At 43.4% G+C, this 12,576-nt stretch overlaps 1 protein-coding gene across 1 annotated transcript in view; it reads right to left on the bottom strand.

Annotated features, from left to right (window-relative positions):
• The window catches only part of LOC104465831 (4-aminobutyrate aminotransferase, mitochondrial-like), a gene marked incomplete at its 3' end in the record, with an annotated part of 13,154 nt that extends 1,252 nt beyond the window's left edge, over nt 1-11,902 (bottom strand). The window contains exons 1-2 of the mRNA XM_010079033.1: nt 11,797-11,902; nt 259-356 (exon numbers count right to left, since the gene is read on the bottom strand). Of these exons, the coding sequence (XP_010077335.1) occupies nt 259-356; nt 11,797-11,866 (168 nt within the window). The remainder of the gene's footprint in view (nt 1-258; nt 357-11,796) is intronic.
• Between the last annotated feature and the right edge of the window lie 674 nt (nt 11,903-12,576).

Below are 12,576 nucleotides of genomic sequence, written 5' to 3'. Positions count from 1 at the left end.
GAGCACAAGTAACCAAGTCTGAGGAGATGTTTCATCAAACTCATGGTCTTCTGCTTTCAATTACTTCATACGGGAAGCTGGCAGTTGAGACTCAGATCCCTCTCTCAGAGAGGGGCATTTCATTCAGGAACTTTGCATTCTCAGCATCTTGATATGTTTACCCATATCAGATTTAAGGTTTGGAACGAAATTTGTTTTCTAGCAAGTTAAACACAGATAAAGAAAAAAAATGTAAGCCATTCTACTTTGGGAACGTACTCTAGATCGTGGTCCAGGAACTTCTGTCTTCATTAGGGGTCCATCATAATCAAAATCCACATCAATTTTAGCTGCAGCTTGACTGATATATCTGTGTCCTGTAAGAAATAATGAAAACCTGAGTACAGCCCATGAAGAGCTGAATACAGCCCATATTTTCTGTGCTCTCCTGTCAGAATAAATATCCATGCCTTACCTGGCTGAGAACACTTGACAGATGACACCAATTACTTGAAGTGAACTAAATATCTCATTTTCGACAAGTGTTAAATAAAACTAATACCAGTGAGGTGGCTTTAAAAAAATTCAAGTGACAAGGCAACCCTAGAGAAACAGAAGCAAATCCTACTGTAAAGGTCAGGAGGACTAAGAGCACATCTGTTCCATCCCTGTTGCTGAGTCTGTCCATTATGCTTGGAGCAAGCCTTTGCTGTGAATTCCCCACTCCTGTTCAGAGTTGGTTTCATTTGCTGTCACTAATGGCCAAAAAATCTGATGGAGTCCACAGGTAAAAAACATTGTGATGTTCTGCAATAGCTCAGCGAACACTGGGAAATATTTGTGTCTCAAAGATAAATGGCTGTGTTTAAAATAAATCCAAAATCTCACATGAATCCAGCATCCTGCACTGCAGCTCTGAAATCTGGGTCAAAATAGTGTCAGGTGTTTCCTCTGATCCTGCCTCTGACCTTGCTGTTTGTTATCCATGTGTGTAACTGAGGAATCATAATGAACTCCACATCTTAATGAAACCAAAAAGCAAAAATTTCCCGTGCTTCATCAGTAACAGGCTCTGCTCCCATTTCTGAAGGAACTGTTTCAAAATAGAGGGTTTAGGCATAGTTGATATGACAGAGACAGTTCTGGTAAGCATATATTCCAAACATGTATATATTCCATAAGGGGATTATAGGATAATATGGAATTGTACCTTTGCAACAAAGGAAGTAGAGGCTCGACCTATGTCAAGGTAAACAGCAAGAGCTTGCTCTGTACACTGGAGTGAAGCGTTGACCTAAACTAACGTTCTTTACATTCTTGTCATGAAGCGCCTGCAAGCCCTTACCCAGCATGATATCATCAACAAATTAACCTTAATAAGCTTAACTTCGGGCTATCACACTTGTACCAGACCAACACCCATGGGCATCACTAGTCTGTGACAGGCATTTTAAGTTGGTGCAATTTGGAAAACCCAAAATGAAGATCCTGAGCTCCCCCTCCCACCAGTGGAAAGCCGAGCTGCAGTTCAGAGCACCGTGCTCACCGCTGAAGTCTGCGTCAGCTCTTGCCGGGGGTGACCCAGAGCCGCACAGTCTGAAGTTACCATCCACCAGCACGGCACTGCACTGGGGCAGCGCTGCCGAACGCTGGAACGATGCGACGCATCCCCTCTGGCCGAGGCCCCGGAAGGGAGATGCAGGGAGGCCGGGCAGCACCCCCCGGAGAGCACCGGGGCAGCACTGCCCCCGGGAACCCAACAGCACCAGCCCCATGGCGATCCCGGCCACAACCACCTCTCGCTGCCAGGGTTGTGTTTCAGAAAGGCACTAAAAATGTTTTTTGTTTGGAAACAACAGGTGTCAAATAGAACAAATATTTATCAGAAAAATAGAAACTGCTCAGCAGTGTTTGAACAAAGCCACTGGGCCAACATTTTCAACAGAGATTTAGAAATGTTTTTCTCAGTTTGGGTAAGCCCAAGTTGAGAAGTCTCAGGCAAACCTGATCTTAAACATTTTATTGAAAACTCACAGCCCTTTGAAAGCATCTCTAACTGAGCACTTAAAATTCACTGCACATTTTGGGAAAACAGTCTGCAGAGATGATAATTCTCCTCAGCTTTAATTCCAAGTGTTCTATCTGAGATGCGTCAGTGCCTCTCCGCAAAGCTATTAATAGGTTTTGTTACAGCAACACCACTTCACTTTTGTGTCATTCTGTTTAGCGTTCATGGAAATCGGGGACCGCATGACAATTGCTCCAATGGGGAAAAAAGCTACTGCAGATAAAAGATCAAAAGCAACACAATCCATAGCCAATAAAGCTGCAGATTTAGAAGACACCCTATGAAGTCTAAAAGGGGAAAACAAACCAAACTGACCCTTTTGTGCCCCCTGCTCCTTCCCTGATGGAGATCACAGCAAACCAGCAGCAAACATGTCTCCTTCTCCTGTGTCCTCTTCTCCCCAAGGCTCTGGGTGCTACTTGGTATGATAAAGGGGAAAGCGCCAAGAGAGGCACAGAATGTATAGGCCATTTGGGTAGTCAGCAGTGACAGGAAAGATACGGAAAACCAGCAGCATTCTTGGAATTGACACAGTGCAAAGTTAAGATGGGTGAACTCCGACCTGCACGCATGGTCCTCCTCATCCTCCTCCTGCCCAGCCCTGCCTGGTGCTCTGCTGCCAGAGACCTCGTGCTACCGTGTCTTCCCCTCCGTCTCCCATCCCAAGCAGCAGCTTACACAGGCACGCTGCCTTCTTTGGCCTTTTTAACCGAGTTATCATAAAAATGGACTTGTTTGGACAGTGAGTAAAGATTTCCTCTTTTGTGAAAAACCAAACCACTCCTGTTAACATGCCAGAAGCCTGACTGCCCCGCTCTGGAACTGAGACCAACAGTCAAGATTTCCTGGCCATCACCTGTAAGGTGTGGATAACATTTTCCCTCTTCCACCTCCCTAAAGGACAATCCGTGAAATATTTTAACAGATGAGAATTCTAAACTAAACACAAATTTAATTATTTCTCTAAGAAAGTTCTGTTGTGGCTATTGCAAAGGGCACAGTCTCCGTTACAACAGCACACAGATTTACAGAGCTGTACAACAGGGAATTCATTTGGAGAATATTTTACTGTTGTCCTAACTTAACACCACAAGTCAAGGAGGTTGCTTCCATCAGCCAGGCTGTGTAACAAACAAAGACCAAAACCAGTCAGCCTGCTCTGGAGATCATAATCTTATTGCTGCTGTCCATGCCGCAGCCTCTTTTGCCTAGGTATGCTGGATTAGATATTTGCTAAGGGCACCAACGAGGGATTAAAACCAAACGGCACCTTGCTGCGCAGTGCTGTGCCAATTCACACTGGCAGAGCTCGTGTCTAGCAACAGACAGGTTTTCACGTACAGCAAAGATTGGTCAAGTGAAACTAAAACATATGGGTCTTCCCAGAAAAAGTGTTGTTTTAAAGATAATTTTTATCAAATTAGTAATGTGTGAAATTTTTTTTAAACAGCTTCAGGAGCAGCTTATCCAAACCACAATCTGCAAACGAGAGCCATCTGAAAAATGAGCAACACAAGTGACAGGTTTCCCTTCATTTGCTTGTTACCTCCCAAAGCCTGCTAAATGTCATCAGGCTCTATAAGCAAGTGGTTTCTAGGATGATTCACTGATTCAAATTTAATTTTATATCCTTGTTTTCAGGAGCCCACAGAGTATCTCGTTTTATTAACGCCAGTATAATGGCAGTTATACCCATTTACTGATCCTTACACTTGCCAAAGAGTCGTTCCACCTCCTAGCTCAGGCAAACACTGTGGTTTGAATTTGAAGGAACAGCTTGCTATAAATAAAATGAAAATGCCCTGTGTTACCAGATTAAAGGATTTTGAAAAGTGGGGTTTTTCTTCCTCTTAGGTAGAGGATGAAGAACACAAGCTAGAACAAAACCCTCAAAAACCTGAAACCTCAACACACTAACAAAGGCTTTGATAGCAAAAGCTAAAACCAAAGTGGAGTTAAACCTCAAACTTCTTATTTTTTAATGAAGCTCTTCTCCCTTTGAGAGTATAACATAAATGATTGGCACAAACTCACACCACCTCTAGCAAGGTCAACAGATCTATTCCAAACAGCCCACTTCACTACTCATGAGATATGCACACTTGATGCACACTTGTTCACAGGGCTGGTTAAAAATAAACAAAACAACCCAAATTTTAAGAACACAAAACCGTGGCTCCCCTGCTTCCCCCCTTTTAACTCTTTTTTTCCTCCCCTATTCCTATTCAAGTAAATTGGGTCTCTGATCAGAAATTTTAATGATAGTCTATATGGCCGGCTCCTGCAAAGAGCTCAGTCTGTGTGACTTGTATCGGCACACACGGGTTGAAGCACACTGGCACTCGCACATAAAGAGCTCTCCTCATCCAAGAGCACGTTAACAGCAAGAAAACAAACTGACTTATTGCCACACGGCTGAAGACTTTTGAAGCCTAATGCTACCTCAGTGCTCAGGGACCTGTCCAAATGCTCATTAAAATGAAACAAAAGGAAGCACAGCAGGTTTTACTAGCTAAGGACTCCCGCACAGCTCAACGCTGCAGAGTTTAACAACCAGAGAGGTACTGCCGCAGCCCTGCTCCGTCAGACGGCCCATTTCATTCTGGTCTCCCAGGCTGCCCTTATTACACAGGCAAAGCCTGGAGCTCAGATCACTCGCAAAAGGCACCGACGCCAGAGTGCTGGTGAAAGATGGTCTGGCCACCCCCTGTGTGAAGACAGCTCAGATCACTCGCAAAAGGCACCGACACCAGAGTGATGGTCTGGCCACCCCCTGCGTGAAGACTCACCAGCTTTTTGGCATCCCTTGCTCTGGATACTCTGCAACACTCCATCCTCGAAGCCCCAAATAACCGCAGGGCACGAGCGCTCCTCTTGCTTCCAGGCGCCTGCGGCCCTGCACACGGAGCACAGCTCTGGTAAGCAGCTCGCTCTCCTGCAAAGGCTTTTCCAAGAACTTGGACACTGCGTGATGGCTGGCCGCATCAATACTGGCTTTGTTTTGCCTTGAGGAGGATTTCAGCTGAGGCCATGCTCTGTCTCTCTTGCTTGCCCCCATCCCAAGTGTCAGTATTGCATTCTCCTAACAATGCAAGTAAATCAAATCACTCCCTGTAGTGTTTCATCCCCTAGAAAGCTGCAGTGTGCTCTGCTCAGCTGGCACTTCTGTCTTGAAGGTACTCAATGTACTTTACAGCTTAGTGCAAGTTAATCCTGTTTGACTTTTTAATATCAACTTACCCTGCAACAGAAACCCTGAAGTCACCCCATAACTCAGGCTCCTTCAATTTGATACTTAGGAGTTTAGACGTTTGCACATCAGGTCTTGGTTTTGAACACTACTTTGCCTCTCCAAAAGACAGTAGAGATGGGACAGATAAAAACCGAGACTCTTGTTGTGTCCAAACAAGGTATTTTTAAGAATTAAGAATCCCTGGTGGTTGGTTCTTCACTGAACTACCAGCATTACCCTCATAATAAAAGATCCAGAATACAGAAAATGCCACAAAGACAAGTGAGACCCATATTTCCCCAAATGGGGAACTGAAGCTCTCCAACCAATCTCCGCAGTGTGGATGTCTATTATGACTTTGTCACTGATGGACAGACAGCATAGGCACATGGTAACCTGTCACTGTCGATACTGATGTACCTGTACTGCTCCAACTCTTCCATGCAGACACCACGATGGATGTGTGGCTTTTTTATTTTAAAATTTCTTCAAAAGAAAAGATGAAAGCTCAACAAAAATATACTATTGGCCTAAACATCCTCACAGATTTTTTTTTAAAAAAACAACATAATTTTATGTTAATATTCTTAAATTCATATAACACTATAACTTGTGTGTAAATCAGTACCTAGAGATGTTTAAAGTGATGCTCTTGAGCCAATGGACAATGACAATCCACTGACTTTCTGTTGAGGTCGATGATCACACTGCAATAGCAAAAGGGTTTCTTGTGTTATATTAGTGTAACCTAAGAACAGGACCAAACAACATGACCTCAGCTCTCACCTTAAAAGTGTGTAGAGGTAATGGGCTACATACAGCAGAGTGTTCATCTGTAAAGAAGCATGAGGAAAGCTCTTTAAATTACATTTAGCTAACATGACCAGAACAGCACCCTCCTTTCCCTGGCAAACAACGCTGTCTCTTCACATCATAGCAAAAGTAAAAAACCAAACATGTGTGCTATTAGTGAACATAATTATCAGAGAGCACATCAGCTGAATGATTTGGAGAGAATTTTCTACCCATCCCATTTAAAGAGGGTGGGTACAATAAGTTAAATTCTACTTTTCTTTCGTCTTCCAAACTTCTCAAAGCTCCATGCAACACACATCATCTTTCTAAACACTTGAGTAACCTCAGCAAATTGCCACAGCCTTCCTTTTCATCTAACAGGATGTCATAATTTGCTAGCAGACAGAAAAGCTAATTTTCCAACTTCTCTTTTCTGTGCTACCCTCATCACTCACCAGGTGTCTCTCACTGCTATAGCAACACAGTTAGTGTAAGTACAGCCTTCTCACGTTTTGCGATGTTGTTAGTCACAAAGAGCACTACTGTTAGCAGGTCTCTGTGCTAGGTAGTGATCTCTGCTAACAGGTTCAGCGCAGGGCTAGAAAGTGCTTAAACCTCTGGTATGTTTGACCACATCTAAGCACAGTTCCTGAGTGTACAACAACTGGATATTACCTGTGAGAAAATCCAGTGGAGGCACTGAAATTACATCAGTGTAATTAAGAGAAGGAACTACCACAAGGAAAAAAAACAACAGAAAAGAAGATAGGTGAAAATAAATTGCTGCAATACCAGATCTCTCAAATGTTGAGTGTCAAGTGAAAGCTCTCCGGTCCCCAAGGAGGCACATGACGTGCCATAGCACTGCTGCCCTGGGCAAGTGCAGAAAGGCAATCTCCCTTGCGTGCCTTTACCTTCCACTCCACAGCGTCTATCAAACCACCTTCCAGACAGAATTTTTAGAGCGTGGAGGCTCATAACAGCCAAAAGTAGGAGGACTGTGATTTCCCCCCAAGTCCTCTTTTAGGTGCTGCAAGTAGAATCTGTTACTAACAGATCTTGAAATGGAATGGCAAAAGGCCAGGCTAGCTAGAGATGTTTGGAAAACGAACATTGCCATTGCATAATATTGTGAAAACTGAGGTTGCTATTTACAGAGTGCTTACGCTGTGAGATCAGCAGCTCTTCCACAGGAGACTGTCTGTATTTCAGTACTCCCACATACACACTGGAGACTTTATTGGAACAGGATTCTCCACAAAGAAAAAATCCCATACCAAACAGGCTGTACAGAAATGGAAGCTCCCATGAGAAAGAGTAAGAACAGTTCCCTCGCCCCATCACAGCATAATCCCAACTCAACTCTTCATCAGAGTTACAGGAGCATCCAACTCCTTCTTTTCTTGTAGATCTTGTGATCTGAATCAGTCATAATATCCTTCCTCATTTGCAGCACAACAGACCAGAGAAACAGCTACAAGAGCCCATCAGGACACCTCTAGAGATGAACAGCCACGAGGAACATCCAGGTGGGAAAACAGCTTTTGTGGCACAGAAAGAACAAGAAAGTTAGATAGGAATGAAGGCCTTACTCAAGGAAGTAAGAACTGAAGTCCAAACTTAGCTTTGTAGCAGAGCCTCCTTCCAACAACAGATTTTTGCTTGAACATTTTTATATATCTCAGCTTGTGGGAACATCTGATCAGACAGAAAAGTAACAGTTCCTCAGACCAGTGGGAGAGGTGGCACTCCAGTTGCCAATGGCCAGCTCCCACGGCATCAGCTGCACCTGACCTCAAGTCCATGTTCTCTACAATCCAGTGAAGGGAAGTGATCCTTTCTTCTCCCACACATCCCTCACACAGGTTGTTCTCTCTGATTTCCTAAGGAAGCTCCTAATCTACAAACTGAATAAAAAAAAGTTAAAAGTCCTACTGAGGATTAATACTGGAGACAAAAGTAGGACTGCGAGTAAATCTTTCTTATGGCTTTCCAGCCTCTTTCTGGTAACTGTGATGAGGACAAGTCAATAATTAACATGAACATCTCTCAGATTTTACTGCAGCACACCTGTGAGATAAAGCATCCTCTGAATCCTCTGAAGAGAGATAGGAAACAGGCAGAGATAGCTGAGGTACAGCCTCAACCAGAGACACTCCATTTAAGGCATTGCAATAAAAGTGCAGAGAATCTGGAGGAATAAAACTAGACCTACAAGGAGACACTGAAACAGTATTTAGACCAGTTGAGAAAAAACATTAGGTCTTGGGGGAGGTAAAATATTTCAAATACATAAAAGGCTGCTACAAAGAAAAAATAAATGTTCCAGCTTCCAGGTCTTTGAGGGCTGGACAAATAGTAAAGCTTTTCTTTTTTCCCTGTTTTGAAAATGAGGTTAAATATTTGAAAAAAGTTTGAAAGGTGAAGTCAGTTCAGCAATGCCGCAGATTGCCTGGGGACACTGCAGAAGCCGTGCTGCTGGGGGCCTTTAAGAACAGGTCAGCATCCTCGAAATGCATGGACATGCACTAATGTGAATTGATGATACCTCAAGGCAGAAGACTGGCCTTTTGGCGTGCTTTCCAGTTCAAGATTCAAAGATGAATTCAACCCCTGGGGGTAATCAGTAGGAAACTGAACCTAGATCTCTAGAGTCCCAGCCTGTCCTCACAATTATGGTACCACCGTACCAGCTAACGACCGACTGCATCTTCATCTGCCCCCAAAGCATGCCAAAGGAACAGCTTTCCTGCTACAGTGGCACAGCCAATAAAACCAGGGCTGGCACAAAGAGCAATGAGTATTTACATTCCGACTATCAGCTGTGATCACTTTGCAGCACAGGGGGCTGACAGTAGCAACCGAACACAATTCAGGTGAGACGTAATGCAGAGGTACATCGTCACTTCACCAGCATCAGCCGCCTCTGACAGATCTGCCTGGCTCTTACTGTACTGACAGCACTACACAGGAGTCTGTAAAAAAAAAGATTAGGCTAGCTACTCAGTCTGCTGTCGTTCTTCTGCCATCCTTCAAATTCTAATGAACTTTATCTTCAAGGGCAAATTATCAAGTAGACTGAATACATAAGGAAAATAAACCCAGACCTGATCAAGGCTTATTTTTAAGGAAGGTGTAAGGACTCCAAATGCTTACAGGCTTCACATTTTTGGGGAAGATTTAAGTGACAAATTACTTGCATACGTTTTGCTTAGCTTTTACATTTTGATCAACTGAAATGATTTTCATTTTCCCTGTCTAGTTAGCTTGCCACAGGCTAGCACTGTTAGTAATGAGAACACTACAAGCGATGGTTAAGTAAAAAAAGATTCTCCAACCAGACACTTATCTTTTTTCCCATGTTCCTTAAAAGATTGAAGGCTTGAAATCCATATTAATTAGAATTAAACACTAACCCCCACATACAACTAGAAAAAAGGCTCCTAGAAATATTTTGATTAATATAAAGCTTAGTTCCCACATGTTTTACAACAGTGAATGTGTATGTAATTCTTTGCTGCAGTGACTGCAAACTTGCCAACATCCTTTTCACATGCCCCTTTTTGGTCAGTAACCACTTTATTTCATGCCCAGGGTCAGCACAATGCTGATTCCCAGGTTCGCTTTAAAAATTAGAAATAATCAAGGATAAAAAAAAAGTCTTTCTGTAAATAATTTTATCATAGATTCAAGCTGAAGAGGATTATTATGCTTAATGCATACACACAACTGAAACACGACAGCCCACAGACACAGAGACTTCTACCAAGAGGCTATCTCTCCTCTCCTCTTCTTCACCTCCATCCCTCTTTGCAAACCCTGTCATTTCAGTATCCATTGAAAACAATTTAGCAGACCCAATGGCACTGTGGGATTTCTGGTGGAGTAATGTACAAATCTCGTTTTCAGTCTGCAAAGCTCTGAACTTGAATGCTCAAATATACCCTGGAGGAGAGCACCCTGGAGCAGAGCGCTCCTGGACACTGCCCTCAGCATTTCCCAACAACAGCATTCCCCTACAAGCCAGCAGAGACCAGTGGCACTGTAACCTTAGCTGGGGCTCACCAGAAAAACAGCCTGAAGCGCCAAGTTCTGCTCTAAGTGTCAGAGCCTCCTCACTATTCTGTCAGCCAGGAATGTTGCAGGCTAAAAAACTGCCAGGATACAGTTCCTCCTGGTGAGGGGTTCTCCTCTTGCTCCATCTCTGGACACACACACAAAGCATTCAGTCCCAAAGGCCACAGGTCTGTCATACAACCTGCAGCCAAAGCCCTCTATTCCTCGCTTCAATATTTTAGCAGGCTTTCCCACTTAGAAGTTTCCTGAAAGCAAGGATGGATTGATGGAGCCCAGAGATGCTTTCCTTTCTTATTGAAGACCTACACTCCCTCATTGGAATGGTGAGAAAGGAAGAGTTAGTGCATCTGCCCTCCCGTGACCTCAGTATCTTGCACCACTGTGATGTATTTGTCTTTGTGGTTGGGGAGCAGCGCAGAAGTGCGCAAGACACTGGGAGGGACAGGGAGCATTAAACAATACCGAGATGGCAGATTAGCTCAAAGAACTGACAACTAACAAAGGGCTGGTTGCTGCCAGCACTTTCCATTGTCCACCACCGACCAAGTGATCACTGCTCCTGCACAGCGCACATAACCAGTGCGTCACTCCCATAAATTGAAGCGCATCCTGTGCTGAAACACTGACCTAATACTTTTCCAATAGTTACAAGACCAGGCTTTGTGTTCTTTAGCCAAAGGTCAGTTGCTCCCCAAAGTGTATTATTTAAAAGGAAATCAATCATGTTTAAGTTTCTGAGCAAATGGAAGGGTTCTGTGTTTGCCTGGCAGTGGCAGGAGGAGCACAGCAGCACTGCAGAAGATGGGCTGGAGGAGAGAAGAAACATTAATTTTTACTCGGCCACAGAAACAGCCATCCAGTCATACTGTGTTCAGTATAAGAACACATGAAATGGATGCTAGATCTTACATCCTACACTGTTTTGTCCAACAAAGTCAAGAGAAATTTAGTTTTTACATCTGTTTCATAGAGCTTGCAGGCTTAATATACACAAATGCATGCCGAGTTACAAGCCAGGGCCAAGCAAGAACTTGTCGTTATGTACTTAGGAGAAAGCAGCTTGATGCTGTGTGGTAGATTTTTATTTTGCCCTAGAGCTAACTACAGGCAGAAACACACATTCCCAGGGAGGGCCACCCCTTCATGTCAGTCATACAACCCCCCCCCCCCCAAAGGAAGACAGGCAGAGTCTAGCTACATAGCACAAAGTAAAAAAGGCTAACTTTGGTAAATAGTTGTTTCATCTCTGCACCGTGTAGTATCAGAAAGCTGCTCTCTAAGAGCAGAGTTCCAAGGGCTGAAGAGATTTGTTTCAGTTAGCTTGTTCACAGGGCAAATTCTTAACTAAATGAGTTCTTTTCTTGCAGGATTAAAAAAAAAACAAAACCAAAAAACAAACCAAAACAAAACAAAACAAAAAAACAACAACAAAAAAACCCACACAAACCACCACAGCACCTTTGTGGGCCACTTCTGGACTACAACTGCATCGTTATCTAAGACGCAGAACATCGTATTCTTCAAGTTTTGGAAGATTGAACACTACCACACAAACTCCAGCAATGTTCACACTGGAATTTTCTGCAGCAGCCTAAAGTGAATGCTTACCAAATACAAACCAAGAAAATATTAAAAAGGCACTTACCACATATAAGCAGCCTGGAGTTTTGCTGCAGGCAACAGGTCAGCTGTCGACTAAGCAACATTGATGCCATTTTATCTTTTCTTTACTCAAAAAGACTCAATCTTGAGAGATTTCCTTCTGGCTGATGTTCTGGAAAAAAAGAAAAGCAAACACTTATTCACATCCCTATGGATGCAGCCACTATTACTGTGTCATTCATTTCAATTTCCCCTTTCTCTAATGTCAATCCAAAGAAACTGAACATGTGCTTTAGGTGACACTGCTTGAGTAGAGGGTTGGACCAGATGACCTCCAGAGGTCCCTTCCAACCTCAGCTCTTCTGTGATTCTGCCTCAGCTAGTTAAACATAAATGACCTTGTAAAGTCAAGCTGCATGAACAATAATATGACTTCTTCTTCACTCTAGATCACCTGTGCAGAAAGCCTGGCTGGAAGTCATACATAGATAAAACAGGTCATTGAATTATTATCCAGGACACAGGTTAAAGTAAAACTTTACACTTAGAAGTGTGGTACCCCGTGTTCTATGAAAGACACTAGAGGCCTTTTTTTGCCAAAAGAGGAGACCAAGCTGACATTTTTCACCTCACTGGATGTCCCTCCACCCCCAGTGGGTGCAGACTCTCTAGTAGCAACGGACCGAGGCTTGCTGTCCAAATGAAATGTCATTGTTATCTGTAAACCTCCTGGGAAGAACCCCGTTTAACAAATATGCCTTGAGACTAGAGCTGATCTTCCAGCAGAGACAGATCACAGCTTACTGCGTACATCATTCCTATG

Source organism: Pterocles gutturalis, unplaced genomic scaffold (assembly GCF_000699245.1).
Source record: "Pterocles gutturalis isolate BGI_N339 unplaced genomic scaffold, ASM69924v1 scaffold29718, whole genome shotgun sequence".
Lineage (NCBI taxonomy): Eukaryota > Metazoa > Chordata > Aves > Pterocliformes > Pteroclidae > Pterocles > Pterocles gutturalis.
This window is presented reverse-complemented; position numbering and strand designations above follow the sequence as displayed.